The 19,434-nt window shown below is 38.8% G+C and overlaps 1 protein-coding gene across 1 annotated transcript in view; it reads left to right on the forward strand.

Moving 5' to 3' along the window:
- Positions 1 to 17,470, forward strand: part of LOC131432553 (protein fem-1 homolog CG6966) — a 177,355-nt gene extending 159,885 nt beyond the window's left edge. Inside the window, exons 4-8 of the mRNA XM_058598892.1 lie at positions 7,062 to 7,280; positions 7,343 to 7,529; positions 7,588 to 8,224; positions 15,296 to 15,535; positions 15,608 to 17,470. Coding sequence (XP_058454875.1) covers positions 7,062 to 7,280; positions 7,343 to 7,529; positions 7,588 to 8,224; positions 15,296 to 15,535; positions 15,608 to 15,793 — 1,469 coding nt within the window. The 3' untranslated portion in view covers positions 15,794 to 17,470. The remainder of the gene's footprint in view (positions 1 to 7,061; positions 7,281 to 7,342; positions 7,530 to 7,587; positions 8,225 to 15,295; positions 15,536 to 15,607) is intronic.
- The last annotated feature ends 1,964 nt before the right edge of the window (positions 17,471 to 19,434 follow it).

Here is a 19,434-nt window from a genome sequence, read left to right on the forward strand (position 1 = left end):
ATTTGACAGCAAAGTTTCTTACTGAAGTTTTCACTAATCTTTGCTGAAATACTTCGTTATTTTCAATTGATTCACTGAAATTTGGTAAAACTTTTACTGAATCGGGAAAAAGTAATATTTCAAAAAGTAATAATATTTCAAACTTTACGAACTACGCCAGTAAAACTAAAACGAGTGTTCTGTAATGTTTTAACAGAATTTGCTGCAATCCAGTAGTTCGTTGACAGATGACTGTAAAGTAGATAAATTTTACAGATCGCTCAAAGAAAATAATATTTAACAGTGTGTAGCCGTAAAATTTTTTACTGAACTCCAATAGAGAAATTCGGTGTGTAGATCGAATAGCCAAGTTATCCGAAAGTGCCCATTTACCAGCATGGCAAACATTCTGACAACCCGTAGAGTTCTGGAAAACCGTTTCTCTGGACAGTGGGATTAAAAGTGCGAAAGCCACGGGCTTGGGTGAACGAATTTATGAAGCAAAAGTGAACCTCGTTTCGGGAAGTTTTTTCGTGAAGTGAAGTTCAAAGTCTCGTGCAAATCGAAGAGATAATCATTGCAGATTCTTGCACCTACTTCTTAGGGGAATAGTTTGAGGATTTCGATGGTCCACAGGGTCCTAGAAGCAACACAGATCGAAAAAATATTGTGATTTTAAATCTTATATTATCCACATAAATTGAGTGTCGTATTGCATACAAATTCATATTCAAGAACATGTAAAAGTTTGTGATTTGAAAATTACATGGCTTGAAATCGAATGAAATAAAAAAAAAACAAACGATCGATAGCGACTACGCGACTTGAACCGAGTAACAATAGATCACAAAACACGTCAGTTAATCCACTGAGCCACAGAAGCATATATTTGAATAATTGATACATATAAAACCATACAGCGGCACTTGGCAGCAGAGTGCAAAATACACTCGGAGTCTGTAAAATTCTGCACGTATGTTATATTTTCCGTCATCTGACAAGTAAAGTTTTATTAATTGTATCATTTGTAGAATTATGTCACCTGAAAAATTCAGATTTTTTTCTGTGAAGTTTGTACTTCAGATCTCTTCGTCAGCTAGAACGCTAATGAATGTTTTCAAGGGCTGATGCCAGTAGGTTGCGTATAAATTTCGAATCAACCACGTGTCTCACTCTGCGTATTACATTTCTCTCCATGCTCTCTCGCATATGTGCAAAATAACTGTTGATGGGCCGGGTGGCCAGAAAAGTTTCGATATTTACGGCTGGAAGTTTGACTACATTAATCGGTCGAATGGGATTGACATATAACACATGGATCAATAAGTCCCGAGACTAACAATGGAAACAACATTTTTTTTGCAAAATTTTTTTCATTCATCAACATAATCACCTTTTAGGGTGATACAATGGTTCCAACGTTTTTCCAATTTTTCAATACCATGTTTATAAAAAAAATTATCTTTCGCTTCAAAATAAGCTTCAGTTTCAGCGACGACCTCCTCATTTGAGCCAAATCTTTTTCTCTGGAGCATTTTTTTAAGATCAGCAAAGAGCCAGTAGTCACTGGGGGCTAAATCTGGCGAGTATGGGGGGTGGGGAAGCAGATCAAAGCCCAATTCGTTCAATTTCACCATTGTTTTCATCGACTTGTGGCAGGGTGCATTGCAACAATCCCGGCACCCACTTGGAAAAAACCTTTTTCATGCTCAATTTTTCATGAAGGATAGTAAATACACTTCCATATGATATCTGTGTCATCTCAGCAATCTCACGGAGCTTCACTTTACGATCTTTCATTATAATTTTTGTCACTTCACTCACATTTTCCGGTGTAACGGCTTCCACAGGTCTACCTGAGCGTTCCGCGTCATTTGTGTCGGTACGACCACGTTTAAACTCGGCGAACCACCGACAAATCTGTGCTTTTGATGGACAAGAGTCCGGATAACATTTATCAATCCATTGTTTCGCTTGCACGGTGTTTTTACCCATTAAAAAACAATGCTTTATCAAAACACGAAACTCGGTTTTTTTCATTTTTTAAACAAACTACAAAACGACTTTACTCCAACCTCGATAAATCAGCTGTTTCTGGTCGGATCGACTTAAAATTTTGACCCGTTTCAAGCAAAGGTTAGTACTCTAGAAAGACGTGGTTACTGGTTTACTACGAGCGCCATCTCTGCTTTAGTCTCGGGACTTATTGATCCATGTGTTATAAGCATAAAATGTGTCTCCATCCAGTAAAGCTACCGCATGTTTGGTAGCCTTGCTGAGCCGATTTTATTTCTCTCATTTTTCGCTACGTTACCAGAAAGTTGGAGCAGAAAAAATGGCGTGTGCATATAAATCTTATCTTACCTTCACAAAAATAACATTCACTTCATTTTTATCACGATAACATGTATGTTTTTATGCACAAATCGCATCTAAATTAACTTATCTAGACATTGTCAGGATTGATTTTTGATGCATGGCTTTGAAGGCGAGATATTCATACAACAAGTTGAAAGTTGTCGTTTTCTTCCTTCAGAAAAAAGACTTTCCCGACCGCTAAAGTCAATGAATCATTCTGAAGTTTTCACAGAATAATCTAAACAAATTTTCTAAGAGATTATCAGTTGGGTTTTTAGATATTCGTCGCCGTTTCTGAGAAAATCAGATTTGAAGCGTGAAAATAGCCCTCTAAAACATCCTAAAACACACTGGCCTTAGACCTTAAGATCTGATGTTTGCTTTTTGAGTTATGTGGCTATTGTACAAAATCTTAGCGAAACCTCGAAGCGAATGTAAATATTTTCATCTTCGTTTTCGAGACAGCTGATCTCACTCTAACTAACGATTTTCGTATATAAGATGACTACTGGAGCTGAGATGAATAGGGTACCGTTATCCTACAATGCTTTATGTGGAAATTTACAGTTTCGTGACAATATTGTATACTTGTATACTGAATATGTTTTGAAATTTGGATACCTCATGGCAAGTAAACCTATCCAACAAATTAAAGCATTTTTTTATTTACGTTTCGCTTTTGACTCGTCAGTGCATAACAGCTTGTGGTGAACTTTTATGCCTACTAGCAGTGAAACATAAATCACTAAGCAGGCGTAAGTGTGTCAAAATTTTCAAAACAAAAGTTTTTAATTGGCTTTAATGGTTAAGTTTCGAAAAATAATATTGGAAGTCATTCTAAAACCTGGAATGTGGCTTCCGGTTTGTCGATACTATCTAAATGCCTTACAATTCATGGATTCAGAGTAAAATGAGAATAAACAGGTTATTTCCGTAATTGAAATTTTTTTGATGTAAAATACCTTAGCAATTCCTGAATCATCAAGATCTTGTATTACCTCAATCGTGTGTGTGTGTGTGTGTGTGTGTGTGTGTGTGTGTGTGTGTGTGTGTGTGTGTGTGTGTGTGTGTGTGTGTGTGTGTGTGTGTGTGTGTGTGTGTGTGTGTGTGTGTGTGTGTGTGTGTGTGTGTGTGTGTGTGTGTGTGTGTGTGTGTGTGTGTGTGTGTGTGTGTGTGTGTGTGTGTGTGTGTGTGTGTGTGTGTGTGTGTGTGTGTGTGTGTGTGTGTGTGTGTGTGTGTGTGTGTGTGTGTGTGTGTGTGTGTGTGTGTGTGTGTGTGTGTGTGTGTGTGTGTGTGTGTGTGTGTGTGTGTGTGTGTGTGTGTGTGTGTGTGTGTGTGTGTGTGTGTGTGTGTGTGTGTGTGTGTGTGTGTGTGTGTGTGTGTGTGTGTGTGTGTGCGTATGCGTATGTATGTGTGTGTATGTCTCAAATAATCTCACTAAGTTTTATCGGAGTTGGCTCAACTGATTTTGACAAAATTAAGACCAAATGAAAATTCTTGTAGTCGCATATAGAATTCCTGAAATCCATCCAGATCCAATTTCCGGCTCCGGAATTATAGGGTTAAGTGTGTTAAAAACGTTAAAAAAATTCTAAACTAGCCTCAAAACTACTCAAATTAGTAGCCATTATTAATATTCCGCCAAACGAACCGAATTCGTCTATTCTGGTTTCCGATTACCGATTCCGGAAGCACCGGAAATAGTGGGTATACACTTAGGCCTTTTTTACACGTGGATACGTACCAAGTAATTTCGGAAATTCTCGTAAAAACGGTAAAACTGAAAAAAAAATTGTGCCAAATGTCTTAGAAATGCATGAAACGTCATGATCAAGTGTAATCTCAAAAAAATAATTTTTCTTGAAAAAAGTGTCAGAGAGTTGACTTTAAAATAAATTTCGAAATGAAAAAACCGCAAAACTTCAGAAATCCTCGTAATTTCAGAAATTCATGTGAGAAACTCTGCGTAAAAACCGTATAAAAAAACATTTAAAACTTTGTCCAGTGTATTCCAAAATGGATTTCAAAAGTCCCAGAGATTCGATTTTTTTCAAAATATTGTTCAAACCCAATATCGGATCCCAGGCCAATATCTGATTTAGCTTTGATTTAGCATAGGGACTTTTTTGAGGGACTTGAGGTCTGAGGACAGAGGGCCACGTGTTGAGTTTAAATTGACCACGTGGCTCGCTCAATTCCCTTTGCGCATCGTATTTCTCTTGTACTCTCTCGTATATGAGCAAACTGTACCGGGTTTCCAGCATACATTTTATTATTTTGATGAGAAGTTTTATCACATTAATCTATCGTATGGGTTGGACATTACATCAGCAATCTGACACCGGTATGTGAGCACCAGCCATTTGAAAGTACACCGATTACGTTGAGCCCCTCGCGTTTCGAGCCCCAAGCACTGCGATGTTTTGATACTCATCGCGATTCTCAAATTGTGAAAATTACCTGCATTTGATGTCCCAAAACACTGTCTGCTGTATTTTAACCAAAACGACAAGTTATTGTGAGAGAGTCGACCAAAAATTCACTAATTTTCGTGCACTAAGCGAGATAAACCGTAAAGCAATTGCATTACTGATTGTTTGTTTACGTTTCAATCAGCTGATTTTGAAGTTCCGATTTTGATCTCATCAAGATGGCGTCGTGACAGCGGGCCGCATTACATGGATTCCAATGAACAATGAAAAATATTCAACTTTCACAAAGATTGAATGTCTGTGTGTTTGGCAGCCTTGTCGAGCCAATTTTATTTCTCTCTTCTTTTTCAGAATGCTATCAGGAAACCAAAGCGAAAAAAAATGGCGGATGCATTGAAACTGACTTTGTTTCACAGAAAAATACAAGACTTTATTTTTATCGCGATAACGTATATGTTTTTATGTACTAATCGCATCTAAACTAAATTATCTAGACTTTGTCATGGTAGATTTATGATACAAGCCTTAAAAGCCGAGATATTCGATGAACAAGTAGAGGTATGCATTTCCTAGCGTTCCAATTTTCAGCACTTCTTCAGTCAGAAAAAAAAATCCAACACGACCGCTAAACTCAATGAATCATTCTGAAAATTTCACAGAATATTCTCAACTAAATTTCGAAGACATTGTCAGGTGGGTTTTTCTATATTCTGCACCGTTTCCAAGAAAATTTAATTTGAAACGGGAAAATAGCAAAAAAACCTACCACTTTACGGTACTGTCCTCAGCCCTTAAAGTTTGGTTACGAAATTGACCCTCAAATATTGACAACCTTATTGAACACCAAGCTTAAATCTTAACTGTTTAAATTTAATTCAGATTACACTAAAAATACGAAAAAACAAGTCATTTTTGAGTCAAATGTGGTGACTCCTCACAACTCGTGTAGTTTGGTATGAGCTGGGTAAATTCGTCTAATGATGATGTCGTTAGATTTACACCGGGTTTAATCTTGATGTTGTTTGCCGGGGAGTCTTCAATATTATTAATTTAAATTACTTCCAAATTGCGTTACCTCTTCGTCTCATCAGTATTTTTTTCAATAGCATTAACTTTTTATCTGCTTAGACGATTATGATAACCTAAGCTAAGTGGCATAACAGTTCAACATAAACTGTTATACGCTAAAGAGTCGAAGACGGAAGGCAAAGGAAATCTAAAATAGGTACTTGCCCTAAGCACAAAACTTGGATAAGTGCTGAATGAACACAAACAGAATCGACTAGTAAAAGACGATAAAAATTAACTTTATGTCTATTTTGTAGAACTGCTTAGCGGCATAACAGTTAAAAATGCGGAATTTAACCATACTGTTTCATCACAGCCGATTCGTAGTGTATAGAACCATTGCATGGGCAGTTCTACGATCCCATTGATACTACGAATTCGTCCAAGTTAGGGCTTGAACAAGCCACAACTGATTTGTAAAGACCCTATGCATTGAAACATCACCAATCAACATAAACTTGTTTTCCACTGATAAGTCGATTTAGGTTAAGAATTCTTAGTATAGAAGTCCCTACCATTTCTATTCTATGTAATAGTTTTATCTAGTTTTTGGATTGCACTTGGCGTGGCATCCAATTCCCAACCTTTTAGTTGAGCCCCAATTATTTCTAGTATAGTAAAACTTACTATTTCGCTTGAACACTTTAAGAAAGTGTTGTTTTTTTAATATAGAGAATTTAATTTCATTATTATACGTCACGCGGATCAGTAAAAATATCATGAAACTACCCGAAATCTACTGGTGATGACATCTTTTTTAAAAGGTTGAGGGGTATTTGATTCACAGATCGCGCATCCTTGTCCCTCTGGAACAGTGGTTTCCGAACTTTTTTGGTCGAGTGCCCATTTTGAATACATTATTCTTTCTGGTACCTATTTTTGGATTGAAATTTAGCTTTTTTACAGTTAAATTGAGTTTCAAACGTAAAATGAAGAGAAATTATAAAAAAGACTAGTTTTTTGCAATACTACAAAGTTACAATTGAATATCAATTCTAGATCCTAACGAAACTGTAATGAACTTCGTAATTGAAATAATTTATAAGATGTAATCGATTCGTTTGGCTGATCCAATCGGAGGTAGCTCCTATGTCCTAGTTTGCAAAGAACGAGCAACTGGTCAATTTTTCACATGCGTCTGTATCTTCCGGATGAGTACCGTTATTTTATGTTCTGTCAACAGCACTCCAACACGATAACGTGTTTTCTCATTCCATTCTTCAGATATCGAAGTAGCGAACCGCCACGGCCACACCTGTTTGATGATCGCCTGCTACAAGGGTCACTACAAGATCGCACAATACCTGCTCTCGCTCAAGGCGGACGTAAACCGGCGCAGCGTGAAAGGCAACACCGCACTGCACGATTGCGCCGAGTCCGGTTCGCTCGAAATCCTCCAACTGCTGCTTCAACACGGTGCTACAATGGACGTGGATGCCTACGGTAAAAATTCTATTAGTATTTTATTATATCAGTACAACTGGAATAATTCTATTCTGCAACAGGAATGACACCCCTCCTGGCGGCCAGCGTAACGGGACACCTGCCGATCGTAGAACACCTCATCAGTTTGCCATGCGTGAAACGGGAAGACAAAATTGCCGCTCTCGAGCTGCTTGGTGCAACCTACGTCGATAAGAAACGGGATATGCTGGGGGCACTGTCATTTTGGAAGCGTGCCATGGAAGAAAGGTTCGTAAGGAATTGGATTAATTCAAATTTTGACTCTAATAGCTGAATATCTGCCCAGATACAACCGTAATACCATCCTGCCGAAACCAGTGCGCGAACCCGTTCCTGCCTATGACTACGCCCAGGAAGTGAGCGATTTGGGTGCACTGGAAGAACTGGTGATGGACCCGGACGAGATGCGTATGCAGGCACTGCTCATACGCGAACGAATTCTTGGGCCGGTCCATCCGGATACCAGCTACTACATTCGTTTTCGAGGTGCTGTCTACGCGGATTCCGGTCGATTCGATCGGTGCATAGAACTGTGGACGTACGCACTGTCGATGCAGCAGAACATTCTGGAACCGCTGAATCCGATGACACAATCGTCACTGTTGTCCTTCGCCGAACTGTTCAGCTTCATGCTGGGTGAAGCGGGCCGACCGATCACCCGCGGCCGGATTGTGCCTCCGATCGAAACGTCCGACATGTTGATCATTTTCCGCAAATCGATCCGCGAGGTTCAGCTCGGCCAGAAGATGCTGGAACAGTTGGCAAGCCACGAGCGGGACAGCACGGCACTGAACCGGGCCCTGGTTATCTCGTTGCATTTGGCATGTCTGCTGGCTCGACTGCTAGATGAGGACGAGGAGATTTGTTGTGATAGCATGAAGCACCAGATTTTGTGTGCATTTTACGAATTAGTCAGTTTAAAGGTAAGTGAGACGGCGCACTGTGGGCAGAGCTGGGAGCTGTTGATTTTTTTGTTTTTTTTTTTTTGAAAATTGTCGCGTATTACACAGATGAATGTTTCCTATTACAATCAAGAGCTGTCGCCGTAGACTCGTATTGGGCGATAAATGCTACAAAAAATGATCGTCATCAACAGGATGAGGTAGCATATTAATTTCAGCATGTGAATTTCATTGTTGGTAATAAACTATTAGGAAAAATTCCATAATAGCTTCATTCGTGATTGCTTTCAATCAGTTTTTGTGCCATGAAATGGTCAAATTCCATATCGTTGCTATCAAAATCGCGGTTTTGAACTTTTTCAAGGGGCGTAGGGTTGGTAACGAACGAAACAAAAACCTGTTTTAATCCACCTAGTGGTGTACTTTTAAATTGGTAATTTCTTACAGTACTACAATGCAACTCTGTGAGATTCAGTCTCCAACTTGTGTCCGGCCGTGACTGGTGGGTAGGATCATGCAGAGCTGTCCGGTTGATGCTGGTTTCGATGGTAGTCGCATGTACCTTTTGATGTGGGTCAGTGAGAAACACCTCCATGTTCGCATGTTGGTCATCGACTAGAGCGGCTCTCCTTTGGCTATGAATTTTGTGGAAGAGAAGGAAGGAAACAGAGAGAAGTAAATGTTGCAGCAAACGGGATTTAAAAAGGGGTAAGGAAGCGAAAAGGCAAAAAGATCTTATTAGTTGACATCGAGAGAATGAAGAGACGATGGACGGGTGAACTAAAATTAATAACAGCATAAAGATCTTGTTAGTTCCGATGAAGATGGTGTACAGACAAGGGACTTGTTAGTTCCGATGAAGATGGTGTACAGACAAGGGAGGGGGAGAATCGGGCGAATGTTAGTGTCGAACCTGTAGGTGAAGTTTATTTTTAGCATCAGTCGAGGAATGGGGGTAACTTTCAGACCAAGATACAACAGATTACACATCAGGTGGTCTATCTCGGAGTCCTTGAATAAAACCTGGCGTCATTATACTCCACGACATCACCCGAATGAAGTCACTACTCACTACTACTGAATCAAGGTTTTGTTGTTACTTCAAGAATAATGGAATGTTGCCATCGTCCTAGTTCCCCATTGATCTGTGTATTTTGCCAACTTTCGAGTGCCCTCCGACTAGAGTAGCTGAAAAAATCATGGCAGCAAATTGGCCTTTCATAGATATCACCTTGTGATATGCCTAGACTGTCCCAGAAAGTATGGACGCACTTTGATTTCGCTGTAAATAATTCACAAGTGTTAGATATTCAAATTTTATTCGTTATACTGATAATATTAGACTACAACAACAGAATATTATTATCAACATTTGCTACTTAGCCATTGTAGACTACAGACTTCTTGGCGACAAATTTTAACACTTTTTTTCAATCTTTTTCGAACTGTTGAATGGTTTCGGCTGCCGAGACATGTTTCCTAAGATGTGCCTTCGTTAATGCCCAAAATCCCTCAATTGGTCGAAGTTGTTGGGACGAAAGTGACATTTTGGTAGTATACCATTCTACCGTTGATTTCGAGTAGTGGCAAGAAGCAAGATCTGGTCAGAAGACAACATAATTCTTGTGGCTTCGAATCATGGGTAGAAGTGTAAACATTTCTTGATGTATATTTCGCTGTTCAATGAAGCAGTGGTGATGAAGGGTTTCGAAATCTTACCGCAGCTACAAATTGCTTGCCAGACCATAGCTTTCTTACCAAATTTTTCGACTTCAATCGATGTCTCGGACTGGTTTAATACTTGCCCTTCTCGCACCGTATAATATTGTGGTCCCGGCAAGGATTTGTAATCGAGTTTCACGTAGGTTTCGTCGTCCATGATTATGCAGTTCAAATCCAGTAAGAATCGTATTGAACAGCTTTCGCCTGATCGATGCTTCTTGTTTCGGACTACGTTTTGGTTGTTTTTGCTTATTATAGGTTCGAAGATTCAAACGTTCTTTAGCACGAAGAACATTTGACTTCGAAGTGCCCACTTTTTTGGCCACATCCCGAACTGAAATCTCCTTCTTTTGCTCGAACGCCTTCAGTATACGTTTATCAAACTGAGGGTTAGCAGGACCTTTTTTACGACCCGTTTTCGGTTTATCCTCAAAGGTGTTATCCTCGCCGAACTTCCTGATTGCATTTCGCACGGCTTTTTCACTGACTCCTTCCATTTTTGCTATCTTTCTCAGTTACAGTCCGCGTTCTGTGCACCATTTGTACACAATTTTTCGACGTTGTTATGCTGAAAGTCCACGCATTTCGAAACAAACTAATGAAAACGAATAAACAACTGCACAAATGGTTAGAGAAGAGTGTAAACAACAGGACGCAGCCATAAAAATTGACAGATTCTGAACCATAGCGAAATGGCAGCGGTTTTTGGTTGCTTCCATACTTTCTGGGACAGTCTTTAGTTACGGAATCCGCCTTTTTATTTCCCAGTATAGAGTAATGAAAGCGGACCCAAACAAAGGAATTTTTATAAGACCGTTCCGAGCTCTCAAGTGCTCCCATATCTTCCCCAGGTCTCGTTTTGAATGATCGAAAATGAAAGTTGCGCATCGTGTTGGCTTTATATTGCATGAGCACTGAGAATGCGCTGTTCGAAGTGGGTGTCTCTGCTCTCTGTTAACCAAAAACAAGAACGTGTCGATGATGCTGAGTAGTGTTTGGCCATTTTTAAACGTAACAAACCGGAATTTTTGCGTCGATATGTGACAATGGATAAAACATGGATTCATCACTTCACTCCGGGATCAAAACGATTGTCATCTGAGTTGACAGCAACTGGTGAACCTCGTCCAAAGCGCCCGAAAGCACAACAATCGACTGGAAAGGTTATGGCCTCGGTATCTTGGGATGTGCATGGTGTAATATTTATTGACTATCTTGAGAAAGTATATGCCAATAACAGTGAATATTATATAGCGTTATTCGAGCGTTTAAAGGCTGAAATTACAAAGAAACGACCGCATATGGCAAAGAAAAAATGGTTGTTTCATCAAGATAACGCACCGTGTCACAAGTCAATCAAAACAATGGCAAACTATAGCTTCGAATTGCTCCCACATCCACCGTATTCGCCAGATTTGGCTCCCAGCGACTGCTGGCTGTTCTCAGACCTAAAAAAATGCTCGCCGTTAAGAAATTTGGCACGAATGAAGAAGCTATCGCTGAAACTGAGTCCTATTTTGAGGCAAGTTCTACAAAAGTGGTATTAAAAATGTTAGAGCGGCGCTGGAATGATTGCGTTCCTCTTGATGGAGATTACGTTGATGAATAGAGTTAATTTTGAATCAAAAAAATCGTGTTCTCTTTGTTAGGCCCGGGGCTTATCCGCCCATGTGTTAAAGTAATGATCTTTGGACAATGTTTCAATGATTCCGAGAGTGTTCTGAATAACAGCCAGCAGAATCACGGTATGTATGGAGCGGTGATGTACTGATTGAAGCTACCGAAGCTTGTGAACCCGTGATGCCTTTCTCATATCACTCATAACATCATAAATATTGCTGTGGAATTCTAAAAACAACTGTTTATTGAAAAGCAGGAAAGTTTGTTTTTTACAGATTGGAACAGTATTGAACCTAGTTAAAAATATTGTTTCCCTCTTTCATTTCGTCGCTTTAGGTGACGGTATAAAATTTACGCTTAATCATCTCAGAGAAAATAGTCTGAGTTTCATTATGGAGTTTTTCTACACTATTTTCGGTGCTTCAGGAATTGAAAATCGGGAGGCAAGATAGCCAGAATTAATTTGATAGCTCTAACAATGACTGAACAATGTTCGTGAAGGCGTGTTGTGTTCTCTTCTTCCGTGCCAGAACGTACCGTTGCTTCTCGGCTTTGTATCGTCATTTTCGGATCCGGATATAATTCCACAGCAACTTTTGAGATAATGTGAGCTTCAACTTAAATCAAGATTAGTAAAAATCGGTTCAAGCATTACTGAGAAATCGAAGTGAGTTCCACTTTTGGAGCTGTTTCGGTGCTTCTGGAACTGGAAATGGAGTACCAGTACTGCCAAATTAAGTTTATATGCTCACAAACTAAAATGTTTTTCGAACTAGGACAATTTATCAGTAAGTTTTATGGGATTTATACCTGTTTTGGCAATCGTTTGCGAAAAAATACTCATGAAATTCTAATGTCGTTTTTCATTGAGAGCACTCGTGGAGTGTTTTGCCCGATTCGTGCAGTCGGGCAATCAAAACAGGTGCACTGTGTTTCATTGATTTGCACCGCACAAAAAAAATGCACTTTCGGGGCAATTCGCGGGCAACTATTTCGCACCCGATTTCTTTTCAGAGCAGCAATTCTCTAATTCCGAAACCGAAAAGCCGCATCTGGATGCAATGTTCTAGAAATATTTGAATAACTCCAATACCTTTCGTTTGAGTTATTGTTTAGAAAAATCTGTTAAGCCACTTCCGAGAATATTGAGTGCACTTTTCGCCTTTCTCATATAGAAAGGCTTTACAATCACTGCTAAAACCGACTTTTCAACCGAGGCCCGGAGGGCCGAATGTCATATACCATTCGACTCAACTCGACGAACTGAGCAAATATCTCTCTGTGTGTGTGTGTGTGTGTGTGTGTGTGTGTGCGTGTGTGTGTTTTGCCATGTTTAAACGTAACAAACCGGAATTTTTGCGTCGATATGTGACAATGGATGAAACATGGATTCATCACTTCACTACGGAATCAAAACGATCGTGTGTTCCAAACAAAGTTCCGCAATTTTATATGTATTCAACTTGATAGGGTGATATGCACCAAAATGTGGAAATAATGCATTAAAAATGTGAATATAATGTCACTCACTTTTCTCGGAGATGGAAGTTCTTAAGATACCAGAAAAAAATCCCAATTTTTATTTGGATAAAACCCCTGGTTCCGGAGATAGGGTGCTCAGTATGAAACCTTCAATTTCAGGAAAACTTTGTTCATAAGCTACCTCTTTATATTGGCTAGTGAATTTCTCAAGTTTGCAGACCATAGGATTCTGTAACCAAATAAACCAGCCAATGATAATCCCATAAAATATCTGCTGAATTTTATTCAAGTTCGACTACTAGTACTATTTTTCCGAAATTCAAATCTTCTTAGAGAATCGTAAATAAATTGGTAGGTCATATTAGTGTATGGTTGAATGAACCGATTGTCAGTATGCCGATATCAAGCTTTCACGAGTACCGGCAATAATAATCAAATATGATAAACTTCACTTTCTCACATAAAATTGAATAGATTTTCACTAACTTAAATTCAAATGTAGTGTATCAATGTAATATGCAACAGAAATCTTCAAAACTATTTTCTAAACTTTTTTAAATTGTATTATTTCGGGGAATTTATGCTGTAATATACAGGAGAATATGAAAATGAGGAAGACATCATTACAGCACTAGGTGGATTAAAACAGGTTTTATCCCTAATTTTCACATATCACACTATAACTCCGGAACCGGAAGTCGGATTAAAATGAAATTCTAATGACAACCTATGATATCAAGAGAATTTATGGTATCAGTTGAATCTAAGTTTGTGAAAAGCTGTTAAGCCATCTCCGAGAAAAGTGAGTACCTTCAGGCCTTGATTAAAAAGTCGGTTTTTACAGTGATTGCATAGCCTTTTTATATGAGAAAGGCAAAAATGTTAAATTTTTTTCTTGCATTTTGATGCTCTGTTGATAAGTGGATCAATAGAAGAGATGTATGCGAAATTTATTCAGCAATACGGTGGTGGTGAAGTAATGTCATTAATAACAGCAGCAATAAAATAATTGTTATAATGATAATTAAAGCATTAATAAACAAAAACAATCACAAAGAATGTTATGCAGCTAAATTAAAAATTTTACCCAATTTAGCTTGAATATCATTCGCAAAAGTAATAGGATCATCACTACACCAATTCGAATGCGTCATTCAAACGCTGCGCCTGCTGTGTGTTCGAAACATGCAAAATGCTGCGCTCCTGTTATTTCTATAAATCAAATTCATGCTGAATAGCGTTTTATCGAGATTAATCTAAATGCTAAAGTGTGTCCAACCAGCTGGAAATAAAACAGCCTTTTGTCGCTTAATCACTTTTTGGAATGTGGGAAAAATATTGTTGTTCATATTGATCACCCCAGGTGCATCGAAAATATCGCAGTCATCATTCCCTGCGATTCAGTTGCGAATTTATCCAGAAGAGAATTTTTTATTGATGAAGCTATAGCAATTAAATTTTGTACGAATCACTTCGGTGTCAAACTGAAACGAAGGTAAAATTCAGCATCAAAATATCATCGGATACTCTTCTCCCTTTCGATTATCTATTTAGCGATATTTCTGTGGGTGAAAATTTGTCGTCAAGTTATGCTGAAATCACTTGTGAACTTCGAGCTTTAGAGTTTTGTGGATGCTTGTTTCATGAATGAAAATCTCGGAAGTGATTTTTTCAGTCACTTAGTTTTTTTTTTCAGAATATTGATTTGAATTGATTTTTTCACGAATGATTAACTTTTTCCTGGTAAAAACTCTGTGAAACAGAACTAGAAACTGTTCCAATATATTGGTCTATATCGGTGCTTAGCTTTCGATTTCGGATGTACCGAAAATTCCGAAGAAAACGGAACTGCCTTCGATTTCTCAGGGATAGTTGAACCGGTTTTCGCGAACTTAGTACTGAATCAAATATTTATACACATCACTACTAACGAGAAAACAGAACGGAGAGAAAAGATGAAAAAGCATGAGGCAGCGAAAAATGTTAAACTTATCTGACTTCTGGTTATTATCAACAATGAAATTTGCTCCGAAAACGAAATCCTGTTTGATGACAATCATTCTTCCGTTACATTCATCGCCCAATATGAATGAGACAGTCGCCGCTACATTCATGCCGATGTTGGCTCATGACTGTCATAGGTGACATTCATCTATTCACTTAAAACTGTCACGCGAAGAAACCCCGGTTCCAGCACACTGACTCTGAGAATGGAATTGAATGGAATCGGTGGGCTAATGATTGATTTTTTTATGTGAATGGTTACAGATTGTGGCCAAATCCGGTCGGACGGCGCTGCATCTTGCGTGCTACAAGGAGGCGGCACTCGTAGGTCGCTACCCTGCCTGTCAACTGCCATCGCCCCGCCTCGCCAAGGCACTGCTCGAGGTCGGTGCGGATCCGAACGCACAGGACGAAGCGGGCAACACTCCACTGCATTTAGCGGCACTGACCCGACCCTGCCCGACCAGTCTGGCACAGACGCTACTGGACCATGGGGCACATTTGGTAAGATATTAGTAGTATATCGGTAGAAACAGGAAGATAAATCGTTTCTGTTTTTGACTTATTTTTTTCAAGGACACCAAAAACCTGGACGGTGACACATTCGAAACGTTGCTGCAGAACCAGCGGCTACACGAGCTCGTAAATCCCATAAAATTCACCCGTCTGACCTGCCTCGCCGCTCGTGTCATCCAGCGTCACGCCATCGAATACCGTAGTCAGGTGCCCAAGTGTCTGTACGAGTTTGTTGATTCCCACTAGAAAAACAAAACAAACAAAAAAACTGGTAGCCGGGTGCGATGATCCCAGTAGCAACCCGTTTTCTAGGTTAGACAAATTGAGTCATCAGCAGTGCTTGTGGCTCTTCTCGTTCGATCTCTGCTCCTCGGAGTGGACCCAGAACATAGTTGTATAGTTTGAAATTTGCCGACAAATGCTGCCACGACCCCTCCCGGATGGCTGCCATAGAAGGCTAGTCCCCTTCCAATGCGCATGATGTAGTTCTTTTTTTTTTATTTGTTAGTCTAAGTACACCATCAGCTGCCGATTTGAGCGAGCAATTCAAAACGGTTCAGAGTGATGTGGTTCGGGTGGTAATTGGAATACTAGATCAAAACACCCCCTCTCAATCCGATAGTTTTTAGCGTCTAAAAGCATGTTTTACCGTTTAGCAGATTGATCAGATTTTTAGGTCCTGCAAAACCTTTCCGCATTGGTCCGCTCCGGCAGACCTCGGGGAATGGGTTCTTTCTTGGACACGATGCAGTCTGAATGTGGAAACAAAACCGCTCGAAGTAAAGTTTTCTATTAGCTAATGGAATGGCTCAAACTATTTTTTTTACGATCAATATTTGCTTGCGATAAGAGTGAATGGAGACAATTTGAGCATTGACAATTTGAAATGTTTTCAATAATTTACTTCAATTATCTACAGAAAAAAAAACTGTTCATTAGGTTAGAGCTAGAAAGTATTCAAGTGTTCACTCACTATATAATTTCTCTGGAATACTGTAAATACTGTTGTACCCTCTGAGAACTGTCGCTGAAGAAAGCGTGTTAGACTTTTGACAATTGTGAAATACAAGAATACAACAAAGAAAAAAAACAATGAAATAGTAAATTTGAATATGTAGAAAGCTCACGATCCAACAGTTTTAGTGCGCCAACAAAAATGTATTAAGTAGCAATCGTCATTTATAACGTTTCTTAATCAAACCAAGAAGAAGAAGAAGAAGAAGAAAACCAAACGGCGCTAAAAGGTAAGTTGTTCGAATTTGCTAGCTTTAGCTATACACATACACACATACACTTACACACATACACACTCTTTCATACAAACAAAAAAGCTACATGTAATGTCGTGATATCACTTAGACAAGTGAACAAAACATAGATTATCATCATTCATCCTATAGTTTTTATCTACTTTAATTTGTCACATACACAACTGCGCATAGCTCGTCAATCTTTGAACCAGAATAATCAGAGCTGACAACAACAACAAAAAAAACATTCAATCGACGGTGGATGCCTTTTTAAAACCTAAACGCTCTATAATCAGCCCTTTAATAAGAGAGAGACCATACTCATACCATTGACCCTGTATTGACAAAGGAGCAGCTACAGGCCGCCGCCATTAAACCGTTGCGAAACGATACATAATTCGAGAACTTTGACGCCACTGCGAAGCCCAAAAGTTAATGTGGGAATATAACCAAAACAAGCAAAAAAGAGCAGTGGCAGTCATTTTAATGGTTCTTAGAAGTATTGTTGCTAGTTGGCAATGTCCCCGTCGGTGATTAGGTCGGTTCAGTCAGTTGATACCTTTAGTGTTGAAACGGTGAAAAAAAAAAACGTTGCAACCCAGATAAAATAAACAAAACAGGAACAAAAACGATTATAATAGTGAAAAATTATACATACAAGAAATATTAAAAAAAAAAATAGAAAAAATGGTTAATTCATTCCGACGGAGATAGACAAAAGAAATGTCCTTGGTAAAAGGGTGGGAATTTCGGGCTCAATCGATTATCACTATTCGACAGTACCACGACAAAAGGGCCTCACTTCAAATGATAGTTTCTCTTTGTTTACTTTTTCTTTCACGATTTACCGCATTGATTTCACATTTGACGTCATACTCTTCGCCAAACTTTCAAGGTAAAACCACAAGCTTTCGATTTATATTGGAAACTTGCGAGAAATTGCAGTATCAGCTTCGTAATAATCCAAAGAGAAAGTATTTTACTTATCAGTCCCATATTGAATACTGTAAATACAGGCCCGTACCCAGGATTTCGTATCGGGAGGGGCCCACAAATAAGAAATAACGCATCTAACTAAAGATTCTTTATGTGTCTAGTTCTAGGTGTGCCTTTAGTATCTTTTAATTTTTTTGGAGATTAAGTGCAAGTAATTAGCAATTTAAATTAATACTCACATATTTTTGATTGAATAATGAGACTTTGAAGCAAGAGGCTCTATGTGTCAAAGAGAAGGGTTCGATTTTTTACATATCCTTTATCATATAACCCCATAGTTCGGATTCGACTTCTGGTTTTGGAAAAACTTAAATTTCAAGGGTGTGCTCTTATAAGTGCGACGCAAAAAGAAACAAATATTTTGAAACTATTTAGCAAGCTCTTCTAGTTGGTAAAATTTGTAGATTATTTGTCGAACAGAGGAACGCCGATTTTTAGAAATTTATTTGAAGTGCCTTATAATCTCACATGATCCTATTTAATTTCATCGTCCGGTCAACTTCCGGGTCTGGATGCCAGACCTGCTGATTTGTTTGTAAATCAGCAGATTTTTTAAATAAACTGTAGACATGTTTTAGTTTCCAACTTTTCTGTAGATTTTTGATAATAACTTTTTTCGTAGACGTTCGTAAAAATTTACAGCCTTTTGAAATTGCCGCGGACTTCCATTTTTGTTCGCTAAACAAATTCCGTGCATCATTCTTTATAGAAAACCTAATGTTTGCAGACATTTTTTCGAGTTTACAGACTTTTTTAACCCTTCGAGAATATATATGAAATTTTTACCTTACATCTCTGGTTTTGATATACAGGGTGATGAGTATTAAAAATTGAAATTCGTCATTGGGAGTGACGATGCAACAACAGAAAAATCTTCTTAGTAGCGGTCAGTTCACATAAATTTCTCAGAGACGACTAGGATGATTTGCACAAATGTAAGAATAGGATTCAAATGAAAGGTTTTATGGTTTCATAGACTTCTATGCTGTTTTAACCGAATCCGGCTTCCGGTTTCGGAACAGGTTCCGAACGTAGCGGTCAGAACTCAAAAATGAAGCACACACTATGCTCTTGTGCATTGTCTCGAAAACCGATTTTGAATCGCTCCAGTAATGCACACTTATACTTGAAAATTATACTGTGACAGACCCAAAGAACCGACTTCATAACCATTCCGCCCAATTTCAGTCTATTGTCGGTTAATCATTCTGTTCTCTGGCGTATAATAATGGATCCAGGCTACGGCAACAGTAACCAACCGACACCAATTTGCATCAGCATAAGCGAACACGCTTCTGAAGTGTGCTCAACATATTTTTCATTCGCGGATTCTTGCTGAAACTATGATACGTTTGCTTAGTAGTAATCCTTATGACACTTTCTGGTCATCTAGTACCATTTCCTTTAATTTTGACATTGATTTTTGTAATCACAATGCAGGGCCTGCCACTACGGGTTTCTCTCAAAACCACTATTTCACGGTGTACTCCTGCACTAGCTCCGTAATATTTATTCAACTTGTGCCTCCCAAAAAAAATTGAATAACGAAAATCTTTTTGCCTTTCTCATGTAGACAAAGTATGTAATCACTGTGAAAACCGACTTTTGAACCGAGACTCACTAACAATTCGAATAAGTTCG

This window comes from Malaya genurostris, chromosome 2 (genome assembly GCF_030247185.1).
Source record: "Malaya genurostris strain Urasoe2022 chromosome 2, Malgen_1.1, whole genome shotgun sequence".
Lineage (NCBI taxonomy): Eukaryota > Metazoa > Arthropoda > Insecta > Diptera > Culicidae > Malaya > Malaya genurostris.